General features: G+C 46.0%; 1 protein-coding gene across 1 annotated transcript; it reads right to left on the reverse strand.

Moving 5' to 3' along the window:
• Positions 1–4,789: 4,789 nt before the first annotated feature.
• LOC135469766 (uncharacterized) lies at positions 4,790–5,482 on the reverse strand. Its single transcript, XM_064748354.1, has one exon. The coding sequence runs from the start codon at positions 5,480–5,482 to the stop codon at positions 4,790–4,792; it is 693 nt and encodes a 230-aa protein (XP_064604424.1).
• Positions 5,483–15,936: the final 10,454 nt, after the last annotated feature.

The raw sequence follows: 15,936 nt of genomic DNA on the forward strand, positions 1-15,936 counted from the left end.
TCTGAACAAGTGTCTGGTCACTTACAGGACGGTTCTGACCAAAAGCTAAACCAAGGAACCATCCTACCAAAAGAGATTGCCTCTCTGCCTCAGCAACAAGTTGGTACAAATCTTCAGCCTGGCCAGAAGTCTAGTGTGTCCTTTACAACTACCGACACAGAACTCGACGGTTCCAGAAAACTCAAGCCGTCACCTCATAGCTATCAACAATTTGCTGTCCCCCAGCCTGGCATTTTCCAACAAGTTGGTAATCAACAACCTAGCAGGTTTCATAAATTTGGTAACCAAAAACCTACCGGGTATAAATTTGGTAACCAGCAGTCCGACGGGTTCCAAAAATTTGATAACCAGCAGACTGGCAGTTTCCAACAATTTGGTAACCAGCAATTTGGCGCTTTCCAACAACTTCCTAACCAACAACCTGGTGGCGTCCAACAATATGCTCACCCACGATCGGGCCAGTTCAAACAAGTTGCTGATCAAAATCCAGGAAACTTCCAACAAGCTGCTAACCAAAAGCCTGGACACTTTCGACAAGCTGCAAACAAAAAACCTGGCGGCTACCAACAATTTGCTAATCAACAACCCGACACCTCTTATTCGCTTCCTTACCAGCAATCTGAAGGCTTCCAACACTTCACTAAGCAGCAAACTGAAAGCTCTCGTCCATTTGCTAAACAACAACTTAACACTTTCCAAAAATTTGTTAACAGACAATCTCACGGCACCCAGCCATTTGCTAATCAGCAACCTGACCTTTCCATTTTCCAGCTTTCTGACAATCAGGGCTGGCAAGGATCCGAACAAAGCTCTAGCCAACAGAGCGCTTGGCATTATCCTAGTTACATAAATCCAGCCACTTTATCAGAACCACAGGCTAGTAAGCAAACAGGGGAATCTTTGTGGAAATACTTTGATACGTTCGATGAAAACCAATCCCAGAAAGCCCCAAAACAGAGTCCTGTTGAGAATTTTCAGATAAGCAGAAGATTTCGAACTGATAAAAAGCCTGTCAGTGAGAAAGACGATGCTGAGGATGGCATAAAAGAAGATATAAATGAGGGTAGAAAAGTTCGTATGAAAGACGAAGTAAAGGAGGATTTCCGCAAACCCCAGCTGCACCCTGACATACGGAACTACATTGAGCAGCCCCGGTATCATTACACTCGGACGGCCTATCCCTCGTTCCCGTACCAGAGTGAACTAAAGTATTTCCAACAGCCCGAAACCTGCACCTGTAACTGTAACAATGTCGCCTGGCACATAGACGAAGGTAAGGGAGGTCATGTAACTGTAACAATGTCGCCGGGCATATAGAGGAAGGTAAGGGACGCTACATGTCACTGTCTTCACTACTATGCCATGTAACTGTAACAATGTCGCCTGGCACATAGAGGAAGGTAAGGGAGGTCATGTAACTGTAACAATGTCGCTTGGCAGATAGAGGAAGGTAATAGAAACTACACGTCACTGTCTTCACTTCTAGGTCATGTAACTGTAACAATGTCGCTTGGCAGATAGAGGAAGGTAAGGGACGCTACATGTCACTGTCTTCACTTCTAGGCCAAGTAACTGTAACAATGTCGCTTGGCAGATAGAGGAAGGTAAGGGACGCTACATGTCACTGTCTTCACTTCTAGGCCAAGTAACTGTAACAAGCTACATGACACTGTCTTCACTACTTAATCATGTAACTGTAACGATGTCGCCTGACAGATAGAGGTAGGTAAGAGACTCTACATGTCACTGTCTTCACTTCTATGTCATGTAACTGTAACAATGTCCCCTGGCAGATAGAAGAAGGCAAGAGACGCTACATGTCACTGTATTTACTTCTAGGTCAAGTAACTGTAACAAGCTACATGTCACTGTCTCAACTACTAGGTCATGTAACGGTAATAAGCTACATGACACTGTCTCAACTATGTATGTATGTATGTATGTATATTTATGTATGTAGGTGTGTATGTAGGTGGGTAGGTTTGAAGACAGATATGTAGGTAGGTATGTATGTAGGTATGTAGGTACCTACGTACGTAAGTGTTTTTGTGCGTAAGAATACGGACATTTATGTACGGATGAGTTTACATATGTGGGTGTGTGTATGTATTTATTTATGTATACATGTCGGTCGATTTTCCCCACAAACCATGCATCCAGACAACCTCACACATGGAGGGTGTAACCCTGAAGACCCACTGAAGTGCACGGTCCAGTATTCCAAACATAGCATATGTAAATTCCACAACGATGACAAACACTGTAGAGCCTACAAGTGACTGCAATAAATCCATTCCGCATAGCTTCTTGGCAGCTAGGATGGTCACTTTTCGTGATCACATTTTGACAACTTCTGTCCCCTGTGACTGACCATTTTTTTGTCGCGAGATCATACTGGATAAAAATAAATAGCTGTTGAACCACCCCTTGTAAAACCAGAGCAGTCACGACAATGTGATAGTTAGCAAATAGTTACACGTAACCGGTAAAAGATGGCCTCTTGTCAGATTGTCACAGTTAGGGTTTTTTGTTCTAACTGTTCATGCATATGCTTAAATAAACACATTACATGCCCATAGCACCATGGCTTAAGCAGAATTGTGTTAAAAATCCAATGGTCAGGTGTTCACAGAGAATTTTCTGTACTTTCTGTAAATATCAGTTTATCGATAGTATCTACATACATGTATACCTGAGTCATACCATGGAAGGTAAGATACAACCTCTTGAGGTATGATACAATCAGGTGAGGTGAAATTCAACCTGGCGAGGTACTATGGTACCAGATGAGACAAGATACAACCTGGCGAGGTACGATACAACCAGGTGAGGTGCAATACAAACTGACGAGGTACTATAGTACAAGATGAGACAAGATACATCCTGGCGAGGTGAAATACAACCAGGTGCGGAGCATTACAACCTGGCGAGGTACTATAGTACAAGATGAGACAAGATACAACCTGGCGAGGTACGATACAACCAGGTGAGGTGCAATACAAACTGACGAGGTACTATAGTACCAGATGAGATAAGATACAACCTGTTGAGGTACGATACAAACAGGTGAGGTGCAATACAACCTGGCGAGGTACTATAGTACCAGATGAAACAAGATACAACCCGGCGGGGTACGATACAGCCAGGTGAGATGCAATACAACCTGGCGAGGTACTATAGTACCAGATGAAACAAGATACAACCTGTTGAGGTACGATACAACCAGGTCAGATGCAATACAACCTGTTGAGGTACTATAGAACCAGATGAGAAAAGATACAATACAACCTAATCTGATACAATACAACCTAGTGTGGTACGATACAAACTGATCTGGTACAATACAACCTGGTGAGGTACAACACAACCTGGTGAGGTATGATTCAATTTCATCCGTTTTTCACCCACTTGAGATTCTTTTCAATATGGCGTTCAGGATAACTTGTTAATGTTACAGACACGTGTGAGTGGAAGATGGTTTTCAAGGCCGTGGCGGGAAATGGCCGGAATGTTTACGATGACTTTGTCCTGGATCCTATATACCTGAACGCACACAGTACCGAAGCCCAGGACATTTCCAGTGATCTCCCCTTCAAACATCCTGACATTTTACAGAAATGGAGCGAACTCTTTATTTCACAGGTACTGGTATCTTTGCATCTAAGTATAAAAAAACAATGCCCCATCACAACCCCATCCTCTCCCCAAATCCATCATACTCGATGAAAAACACCACTAGCTGCCGAATCTCCTAAAGCCCACGATTAACAAAGAAACAGTGGATTCGATGAATAAAAATCCATCTGTCATTATTCAAAAATCTAAATCCGAAAACTTCAGTGTTCATATATTTCCGATGCTTACGCCTTCGATTTAATTTTGGATTAGGCATGATTAAATATAAAATGCTGGTGAAGGAGGCAGTAAATTGCTCTAGAACTTTCATCAGTTCAGGTTTATGATTAAGCACATAAAACGCTACGTGGCTTTCCACGCGATAGTATGAAGTCAGCTTGAGATCCAGAATTGTGTGTATGCTTTCGTGTTTGTGTTTGTTTGTTTTTTTGTTGTTGTTTTCTTTCTCTTTTTTTGTTTGTTTCTTGCACCTAAATGTTCTGTTTGTTACGCATAAATGTTTTTTTGTTGTTTCGGCTAAATGTCCCCAATCAGCTACTTGTTTAATATGTGCACGATGCAGTTTTAAGCATTGCACTAGGCATTTCCCTGACCCGCGTGAATCTTTACGGGGACTGAAAGCATAGCTGACTGGGCGGAGAGTGACTGACTGGCTGATAAACTGATGAGTGGTGGACGGTGGTATTTTCGCTGTATGCCAGTGTGAATCCAGATATCAAGTAATCTCTCTCGATATCCAGGTGAAGGTGGAGATATTCTCAGAGGGAGTGAGAAAGGCCTGGTTTTTGTTTGACGGTACAGGGTCGGACAAAAACAACTGGATGACCCAGGACCGCCTTATTGCATCCAGCTATGAGAACATCAAGGGCGATAGCTTACCATTCTTCTCCACTCATCACAGGTGAGGTCGCTTTGATGTCATGTCTTTCTTGTGGTAGTTTGCTGTTTTGACAGGTACATTACTTGTATTATAGGAACGCAGGTAGTCTGCCATACCTCGGGCCTAAGTTAGATACCCTGAGTAAGAGACAGTTGCTTCAAGGTACTAGTAATTCTGAACGCAAAATGTGCGTTGTAGGGGCAAGATGGAAACTACAGATTTGATCCTCAGGCTGGAAGCGGTTGCAGTTGAGTGATAAAAAACCTCTTGTTTTTAATTGCATGGAGACATGAGGTAAAGGGCCTTGACCAGAAAGTTTGTAAACGTCCACGCTCTCACTGTCCATGTCAGCGTACATGTCCACGGTTTCACTGTCCGTGGGGTGAGTGTACATGTCCCCGTTCCCACTCTTCGTGGGGTGCCCATGCTCTTACTCTTCGTGGTGTGGGAGTACGTGTCCATGAAATCACTGTTCGTGGGGTGAGTATACATGCCCATGCTCTCACTGTTCATGGGGTGAGCGTACATGTCCATGCTCTCACTGTTCATGGGGTGAGCGTACATGTCCATGCTCTCACTGTTCATGGGGCGAGCGTACATGTCCATGCTCTCACTCTTCATGGGGTGAGTATACTTGTCCACGCTCTCACTGTCCGTGGGGTGAGCGTATATGTCCACGGCCTCACTCTTCGTGGTGTAAGTGTGCGTGTTCATGTTCTCACTGTTCATGGGGTGAGTATACTTGTCCACGCTCTCACTGTCCGTGGGGTGAGCGTAAATGTCCACGGCCTCACTCTTCGTGGTGTAAGTGTGCGTGTTCATGTTCTCACTGTTCATTGGGTGAGCGTACATGTCCACGCTCTCACTGTCCGTGGGGTGAGCGTATATGTCCACGGCCTCACTCTTCGTGGTGTAAGTGTACGTGTTCATGTTCTCACTGTTCGTGGGGTGAGCGTATATGTCCATGTTCTCACTGTTTGAGGGGTGAGGTACATGCCCACGCTCTCACTGTTCGTGGGGTGAGTGTACATGTCCACTCTCCCACTGTCCGTGGGGTAAGCGTACATGACCATGCTCTCACTATTCATGGGGAAGGGGGTGGGGGGTGCATACTGCATACAGGCTCTCACTGTCCATGGGGTGAGTATGTATGTCCATGCTCTCACTGTCCGTGGGGTGAGCGTATATGTCCACGGCCTCACTCTTCGTGGAGTGAGTGTATGTCTCAATGTTCTCACTGTTCGTGGGGTGAGGTATGTGTCCATGCTCTCCTTGTCCGGGGGGGGGGGGGGGGGGAGTATACATGTCCATGCGCTCAGTGTACATGCCAATGTCCCAGTATAGATAATGTCAAATATTCCAGCACCATGGACAATGTTTTATGTACCAACAGGAGGGTATAGATAGTGTCAAATATTCCAGCAAAGATCCAGCGTCATGGACGAGGTTACTTGTACCAACAAGAGGGTATAGACAGTGTAAAATATTCCAGAAAAGATCCAGCGTCATGGACGAGGTTACATGTACCAACAAGGGGGTATAGATAGTGTAAAATATTCCAGCAAAGATCCAGCGTCATGGACGAGGTTACATGTACCAACAAGAGGGTATAGATAGTGTCAAATATTCCAGCAAAGATCCAGCGTCATGGACGAGGTTACATGTACCAACAAGAGGGTATAGATAGTGTCAAATATTCCAGCAAAGATCCAACGTCATGGACGAGGTTATGTGTCCCAATAAGACAGTACAGATAGTGTCAAAGTTACATTCTTCAATCTTGATATTTTATTTTCCAGTGAGTTGGAGAGATCCTTTCCGATCACTCGTTCCCTGACCACTTGTGCGAGTATATGTGGTTACATGGAGATCATTGACTTTGTTTCTCTCGTCCACTGCCCCCATGTGGACTATGCCCCTGTGCCGTACTTCTTGTACAGCGACAGCCCCGGAGCGGCTTGTTGGGAATCAGAAGGTATGATTTTATTCCAGTCCGAATAAAACGTTAGATCTATGGCCATCCCCTGCGATCTGCTAACTAGATCTGAGGTAACACCAATCCCACTAATGTCAGGTCTATAGGAGCCGCTCCCTGCTCTGACTTGTCGCTAACTAGATCTGAGGTACCACCAATCCCACTAATGTTAGGTCTATAGGAGTCGCTCCCCGCGCTGACTTGTCGCTAACTAGGTCTGAGGTAACACCAATCCCACTAAAGTCAGGTCTATAGGAGCCGCTACCTGCGCTGACTTGTCGCTAACTAGATCTGAGGTAACACCAATCCCACTAATGTTAGGTCTATAGGAGCCGCTCCCTGCGCTGACTTGTCGCTAACTAGATCTGAGGTACCACCAATCCCACTAAAGTCAGGTCTATAGGCGCCGCTCCATGCGCTGACTTGCCACTAATTAGGTCTGAGGTAACACCAATCCCACTGAAGTCAGGTATACAGGAGCCGCTCCCTGCGCTGACTTGTCGCTAACTAGATCTGAGGTACCACCAATCCCACTAATGTCAGGTCTATAGGAGTCGCTCCCTGCGCTGACTTGTCGCCAACTAGATCTGAGGTAACACCAATCCCACTAAAGTCAGGTCTATAGGAGCCGCTCCCTGCGCTGACTTGTCGCTAACTAGATCTGAGGTAACACCAATCCCACTAAAGTCAGGTCTATAGGAGTCGCTCCCTGCGCTGACTTGCCGCTAACTAGCTCTGAAGTAACACCAATCCCACTAAAGTCAGGTCTATAGGAGCCGCTCACAGCGTTGACTTGTCGCTAACTAGATCTGAGGTAACACCATTGCCACTAAAGTTAGGTCTATAGGAGCCGCTCCCTGCGCTGACTTGTCGCTAACTAGATCTGAGGTAACACCAATCCCACTAAAGTCAGGTCTATAAACGCTGTACATGTATTTCCCATTATTGTTTTTTTCAGGAGGCTATGGCATAGGGGATCGCTTTGTGATTTCTACAAAAGTGTGTCCAATCGGATGGTAAAAGCAGTACGATCTAGGACTGGGTGATTGTTCCGGTATCTTTCTAATCTGCCTCCAAGCTTCAGCGCATGATAGGAAATATCACTCCCAGTGTTAATCACATTGCCCTTGGTTGTATATTAATGACTATCCATTGGTGCACTCAGTACCGAAGATGTTCTTGACGCTTGAAATAGCACTGTTACCCACAACCATCAACCTACAAGACTGATCTCGCATACACGACACGCTTTTGGATTTATGAGAAATGAAAAAAACACATACAGAAAATGAAAGGGGGAGGGTCCATTCTTCAAACATTGTCCCATTGTAGTTAACGTTATTGTACAAATGAACACGGCTTTATATTGTTTATAGAATAGAAATTTTAGTATAATTAAATTTTAGTAAAAGATCTGTAACTTGACACAGACTGCTGTCTGGTACATCATGTTCTGCGCGATTTCTGAATGGATTTCAAAAATGGACTAATCAAAATGCCATTCTTTAGCGAGATACATCCACTCTCTACCATTCAGTTTCCTCCAGAGCGATCTCCCAAACGAAGTTTTTCTGATATAAGAGAATACTGTGGCAGCTCCATCAAATAACGCACGGATCATGTATTGCCTTACGTTTATGGCGGGAAGAAACCGTGTAGAGCCCGGTGTAATCCCACCACCATCCGCAGGTTTCTGTCAGATTTCCCCACGTATGACAGGCCTTGTGTAATATATGCCTAATGTATCTGTAATACACACCGATCCAAGTGCAATGCACACTCATCACAGTGATATCCGTACTGGTCACATTGTGGTGTGTAGTGGTCACATTTTAATGCGTACTGGTCACATTGTAATGGGTACTGGTCACATTGTAATGCGTACTGGTCACAATGTAACGCGTTCTGGTCACATTGTAATGCGTACTGGTCACATTGCAATGGGTACTGGTCACATTGTAATGCATACTGGTCACAATGTAACGCGTTCTGGTCACATGGTAATGCGTACTGGTCACATTGTAATGTGTACTGGTTACAATATAATGCATACTGGTCACACTGTAATGTGTATTGGTCACAATGTAATGCGTACTGGTTACATTGTAATGTGTACTGATCACATTGTAATGTGTACTGGTCACATTGTAATGTGTACTGGTCACATTATGTGTACTGGTCACATTGTAATGTGTACTGGTCATATTGTAATGCGTACTGACATGATTATGCACAGGTATATTTTGGTCACAGTGTAATCGGTACGAATCTCGGCCCAGTTTCACAAAACGGTATACGACATTCTTTGTACGTGGGAAGGTCTGCCAGCATCCTGCGGATGGTCGTGGGTTCCCCCGGGCTCTGCCCGGTTTCCTCCCACCATAGTACGGCTTAAACACCAATCAGAAAAATAATCAAATAAACACGACATTGTTTTATCGTACATTTGTCTACGTCACTATTACCGTGCCATTGTCCTATATCAGCGATTATCGTACAACATATTTGTGAAACTGGGCACAGAGGTTAATGTGCACTAGCATTGCTCACTGCAGTATAATGTGTCCTGATAACACTGTAATGTGTACGAACCACAGCGCAATGGATACTGATCACAGTGAAATGTGTACGAACCACAGTGCAATAGACACTGATCACAGCGCAATGTGTACGAACCACAGCGCAATGTGTACTAACCTCAGCATTATTAATGTCCATCATAGTGTAAGTGTAGTACACTTAATATACGGTTTGTACAGATTGTGGAGGAATGGCCACGAATTATAGTATTAGTAATACTAATAGTGTTATTATTAGTGTTTTGGATATGCTCTTGATACCGATATTCCGGACATTGCAATCTGTCTACATTGGTTAAATTCGTGTTTATTGGATACGGTCAGCTAATCACCCATATTTTGTAAACGAAGCAGAATATATGACCACACTGTAAAAATATGTATGGTGTTGGGCTTATTTATTGAGTTTATGTTGAACGCTTCATTTCTCAACGAGTACAAATGATCTGATATATACTGTGCAAAACAAGAAACTTCGCATGTGTTACTTTATGTTGAAAACACACCCATACAGAATAAAGTGTGTTACTAGTGGATAAATCTTGTTTATGGACACAAAAGGGAACACTAAAACGGGATCGGGCATAAAGGTGTGCTTGGTGCGCCCGCCACAAGCGGTCAACAGTAGCTTAATGGGGTCACTTTTGATTTCATTGGGGCTAGTCATCTGTATTGAAGCTTGTTCAGTACCGTGCATGCCTCTTCTCGCTTTCACAATAGCCAGGCGACGGTGTCTCATTGACTGCTAACTACAACCCTATTCCATTGTCTCTGGTTCCAGCACAGGTGAAATTGTGCCCATCGTAGTCGTTCATTACGGTTTACCTATATCGGAATCCACCCAACATAAGGACGTTCGACACGAAGACGGGCAGCACCAATCCGATTTTGTATGGTCTGGGCAATTACGCAATCCTTGCAGCATGACCTTGCGGTGGCAAAACGATTACGCAGATGACGGTGAATTTAATTGTTCTCTGCATGTGTCGTTATATGGGGCCGCAGTGACCTGGAGCGATCAGATGTCGTATCCGTTTGATGCACGTGCCCTCTGGTTGTGAATTGTCCGTCTACTGCATTTCATGGCAACAGTAGACTGGCCAGCTTGGAGCATGCCATCTACAGGTTCGGCATTTGTAAGGCGTGGCATGCGAACTGTTTATCTCTCAAGGATTGTTAGCGTGTTTTTTCTAATCACCAGCAAATTCGCCTCGCTGCTCAGCCACATGAAATTGTGGCTATATGACCTCGCACAACTGGAGGGTCGCGTTTTCACAAGAGCACGATGTACGCACCCAAAAGAATGGCAATGGTCGGACGCCTCAGATTAGACCTGGCTATTTGCCTATTTGCCTGTATTAACTGCCTCGTATGACCCATTTTGGATATAACTGAATTCTCCTAGTGTGAAGTTTCAGTATATATCTATGCTTTAATGTTTTATAAGCGGCAAGCCATCGGATCCAGCCCTTTAGACTGTGAAATATCAAATGCACCGCCTAAAAATTCTAACTGAGCAGACTGATTTTATCATTCCAAGAATAAAAGTTTGTTGATATGCGGCAAATTTATTGTTTGAGGTGGATTGGTATTTAACCTCATGCTCAAGAATTGTGCACTTTTAAAGACAACTGTCAGCATAATGTGTCAAGTTTACCAGGCTGCCCGGAGAAAGCCACCAGATTACTGTGTTGATGCCACGGGATCGCCTGGAGAAAGCCACCAGATTAATGTGTCGATGCCACGGGAGCGACTGGAGAAAGCCACCAGATTAATGTGTCGATGCCACGGGAGCGCCATGAGAAAGCCACCAGATTAACGTGTCGATGCCACGGGAGCGCCTGGAGAAAGACACCAGATTAATGTGTCGATGCCACGGGAGCGCCTGGAGAAAGCCACCAGATTAATGTGTCGATGCCACGGGAGCGACTGGAGAAAGCCACCAGATTAACGTGTCGATGCCACGGGATCGCCTGGAGAAAGACACCAGATTAATGTGTTGATGCTATGGGATCGCCAGGAGAAAGCCACCAGATTAATGTGTCGATGCCACGGGATCGCCTGGAGAAAGACACCAGATTAATGTGTCGATGCCTCGGGATTGCCTGGAGAAAGCCACCAGATTAATGTGTTGATGCCATGGGATCGCCAGGAGAAAGCCATCAGATTAATGTGTCGATGCCACGAAAGCGCCTGGAGAAAGCCACCAGATTAATGTGTTGATGCCGTGGGATCGCCTGGAGAAAGCCACCAGATTAATGTGTTGATGCCACGGGATCGCCTGGAGAAAAACACCAGATTAATGTATTGATGCCAGGAGAAAGCCATCAGAATAATGTGTCGATGCCTCGGGAGCGCCAGGAGAAAGCCACCAGATTAATGTGTCGATGCCACGGGAGCGCCTGGAGAAAGACACCAGATTAATGTGTTGATGCCACGGGAGCGACTGGAGAAAGCCACCAGATTAACGTGTCGATGCCACGGGATCGCCTGGAGAAAGCCACCAGATTATTGTGTCGATGCCACGGGAGCGCCTGGAGAAAGCCACCAGATTAATGTGTTGATGCCACGGGAGGGCCTGGAGAAAGCCACCAGATTAATGTGTTGATGCCACACGATCGCCAGGAGAAAGACACCAGATTAATGTATTGATGACATGGGGTGGCCTGGAGAAAGCCACCAGATTAATGTGTCGATGCCATGGGATCGCCTGGAGAAAGCCACCAGATTAATGTGTTGATGCCACGGGATCGCCTGGAGAAAGCCACCAGATTAATGTGTTGATGCCACGGGATCGCCTGGAGAAAGCCACCAGATTAATGTGTCGATGCCACGGGATCGCCTGGAGAAAGCCACCAGATTAATGTCGATGCCACGGGAGCGCCTGGAAAAAGCCACCAGATTAATGTGTCGATGCCACGGGAGCGCCTGGAGAAAGACACCAGATTAATGTGTCGATGCCACGGGAGCGCCTGGAGAAAGGCACCAGATTAATGTGTTGATGCCACGGGAGCGCCATGAGAAAGCCACCAGATTAACGTGTCGATGCCACGGGATCGCCTGGAGAAAGCCATCAGATTATTGTGTCGATGCCACGGGATCGCCAGGAGGAAGCCACCAGATTAATGTGTTGATGCTATGGGATCGCCAGGAGAAAAACACCAGATTAATGTATTGATGACATGGGGTGGCCTGGAGAAAGCCACCAGATTAATGTGTTGATGCCATGGGATCGCCATGAGAAAGCCACCAGATTAATGTGTCGATGCCACGGGAGCGCCTGGAGAAAGCCACCAGATTAATGTGTTGATGCCACGGGAGCGCCTGGAGAAAGACACCAGATTAATGTGTCGATGCCACGGGATCGCCTGGAGAAAGCCACCAGATTAATGTCGATGCCACGGGAGCGCCTGGAAAAAGCCACCAGATTAACGTGTCGATGCCACGGGAGCGCCTGGAGAAAGACACCAGATTAATGTGTCGATGCCACGGGAGCGCCTGGAGAAAGACACCAGATTAATGTGTCGATGCCACGGGAACCTCAGGAGAAAAACACCACATTAATGTGTCCATGTCACGGGAGCGCCATGAGAAAGCCACCAGATTAATGTGTTGATGCCACGGGAGGGTCTGGAAAAAGCCACCAGATTAATGCGTCAAGTTCACTGAAGCGCCTGGAGAAAGCCATCAGATTAATGTGTCGAGTTCACTGGAGAGCCTGGAGAAAGCCACCAGATTAATGTGTCGAGGTCACGGAGGTGACCAGAGAAAGCCACCAGATTAATGTGTCGAGGTCACGGAGGTGACCGGAGAAAACCACCAGATTAATGTACCAAAGTCACGGAGGTGATCGGCGAAAGCCACTAGATTAATGTGCCAAGGTCATCGGAGTGCTTTGAGAAAGCCACCAGATTAATATGTTAAGGTTATCTGAGTACCCGGGGTGCCAGAACTGCCAAGAGAAAGCTACTGCACCTCGCCAGGTTAGCTTCTTGGACTAACCTCCAGTGATAGCTAGATTCAAGCCTGCGGCATCGGTCAGGGACATATTTTCATGTTGATGAATTTAAAAATGAATTTGAATAAAAATGATGGCATCTGTATTCTCCGTTTACCACACTATTGTCTTGAAGAATTTCGACCCAAGGTTGCTCAGATCTCCAGCTGTGAAGTAACTTGTAGAGACCAAATGTGAGGTCAGTCGATGTCACCTAAAACAAAGGGTCGATCCAAATGCCACAAAAGCAAGACAGGCTTGTCACAGGCTACCATTCGCATTCCATCCGCACATAATGACATTTATTTAGAGTAATATGCCATACAGAAATGTTTGAACTATTTTTAACGTCATTACTATGAACACGCAGCTCATGGTCCCAAACCTCAAAATATTCATACATTTGTCTTATCAGAGCACTTGTTATGCGTTTTCAATTAACACGACCCAAAAATAAGGACTCAAAATCACATTTCCAAATTTGGCCTGGTCTAAATATGGCATTTTGGAATCGGTCTGACACGCCCTCCCGTCCTCAATATATCATCGGTCACATATAAGTGAGCTTTCGTCATCAAAGGACCATCGGCCTCTTTTACTTCATTGGTATTTCTTATTTTTTTTTATCCATGTTCAACATGATTCTCAAGAATTTTTTGTTCATATACAATATGACGACTGGGAGGTTTATCGGTGGAGAAAAACCCAAGAGTCCCGAATAAACCATTGAACACCGCCAGGTACAAGGCAACCTTTCTGAGTTAAGGTCGCAATAGAAGTTTATCTGTTTGATTGGTGTTTTACTCCACACTCAAGAATATTTCACTTATACGACCGCAAACAGTATTGTGGTAAAAGGAAACCAAGTAGATCTCGGGGGGGGGGGGGGGGGGGGGGGGGAAATCCATCACAATCCGCAGGTTCGCAATAGAAACAACAAGAGCTGGAATCGAGCACGCAACCCCAATGGTCAAAGGCCTAACACAGTACCAGTCCTTCCATGGAACGGGTCAGCGAAGAGTACTCATTAGCGTTTGTTATTTATTGGACTGTTTGAACCATACTCAAGAGTATTTCACTTATATGTATAGAACCGCGTCCAGCCTTATGATGGGAGGAAACTGGGCTCCAACCCACGACTGGCCTTCCCACGTACAGCTGGAGAGGGATCCAGGATGAGCTCCACTTGAACTCACAGAGGCCAGGTTTGTTATGAAATACCATGAATATACCCATATGCCATAGAAACTCCCCTCCCTCTAACGAGGACTGATAATCACTATAGACCACTCTATCAAACTTTGACTTTGCCAGAACAAATGATTATGGCATAGCGTTACGCCACTAGAAATAGTGCAGCCATAACGTGTCCAGTGTTTGGCAGGACGAAAGATTATGGCATAGCGTTACGCCACTGGCAATATTGCAGCCATGGCGTGGCTAGACTTTGGCAGGCCGAATGAGAATGGGCTAACGTTACGCCACTGGCAATATTGCAGCCATGGCGCGGCGAGACTTTGGCAGGCCGAATGATCATGGGCTAACGTTACGCCACTGGCAATATTGCAGCCATGGCGTGGCGAGACTTTGGCAGGCCGAATGATAATGGGCTAACGTTACGCCACTGACAATAATGCAGCCATGGCGTGGCGAGACTTTGTGGCAGGCCGAATGAGAATGGGCTAATGTTACACCACTGGCAATAATGCAGCCATGGCGTGGCGAGACTTTGCCAGAACAAATGATTATGGCATAGCGTTACGCCACTACAAATAGTGCAGCCATAACGTGTCCAGTGTTTGGCAGGATGAAAGATTATGGCATAGCGTTACGCCACTGGCAATAATGCAGCCATGGCGTGGCGAGACTTTGGCAGGCCGAATGACAATGGGCTAACGTTACACCACTGGCAATATTGCAGCCATGGCGTGGCGAGACTTTGGCAGGCCGAATGATAATGGGCTAACGTTACGCCACTGGCAATAATGCACCCATGGCGTGGCGAGACTTTGGCAGGCCGAATGATAATAGGCTAACGTTACACCACTGGCAATAATGCAGCCATGGCGTGGCGAGACTTTGTGGCAGGCCGAATGAGAATGGGCTAACGTTACACCACTGGCAATATTGCAGCCATGGCGTGGCGAGACTCTGGCAGGCCGAATGATAATGGGCTAACATTACGCCACTGGCAATATTGCAGGCATGGCGTGGCGAGACTTTGGCAGGCCGAATGATAATGGGCTAACGTTACGCCACTGACAATATTGCAGCCATGACGTGGCGAGACTCTGGCAGGCCGAATGAGAATGGGCTAATGTTACGCCACTGGCAATATTGCACCCATGGCGTGGCGAGACTTTGGAAGGCTGAATGATAATGGGCTAACGTTACACCACTGGCAATAATGCAGCCATGGCGTGGCGAGACTTTGGCAGGCTGAATGACAATGGGCTAACGTTACACCACTGGCAATAATGCAGCCATGGCGTGGCGAGACTTTGGCAGGCCGAATGATAATGGGCTAACGTTACACCACTGGCAATAATGCAGCCATGGCGTGGCGAGACTTTGCCAGAACAAATGATTATGGCATAGCGTTACGCCACTACAAATAGTGCAGCCATAACGTGTCCAGTGTTTGGCAGGATGAAAGATTATGGCATAGCGTTACGCCACTGGCAATAATGCAGCCATGACGTGGCGAGACTTTGGCAGGCCGAATGACAATGGGCTAACGTTACACCACTGGCAATATTGCAGCCATGGCGTGGCGAGACTTTGGCAGGCCGAATGATAATGGGCTAACGTTACACCACTGGCAATAATGCACCCATGGCGTGGCGAGACTCTGGCAGGCTGAATGATA

Source organism: Liolophura sinensis, chromosome 7 (assembly GCF_032854445.1).
Source record: "Liolophura sinensis isolate JHLJ2023 chromosome 7, CUHK_Ljap_v2, whole genome shotgun sequence".
Classification (NCBI taxonomy): Eukaryota; Metazoa; Mollusca; class Polyplacophora; order Chitonida; family Chitonidae; genus Liolophura; species Liolophura sinensis.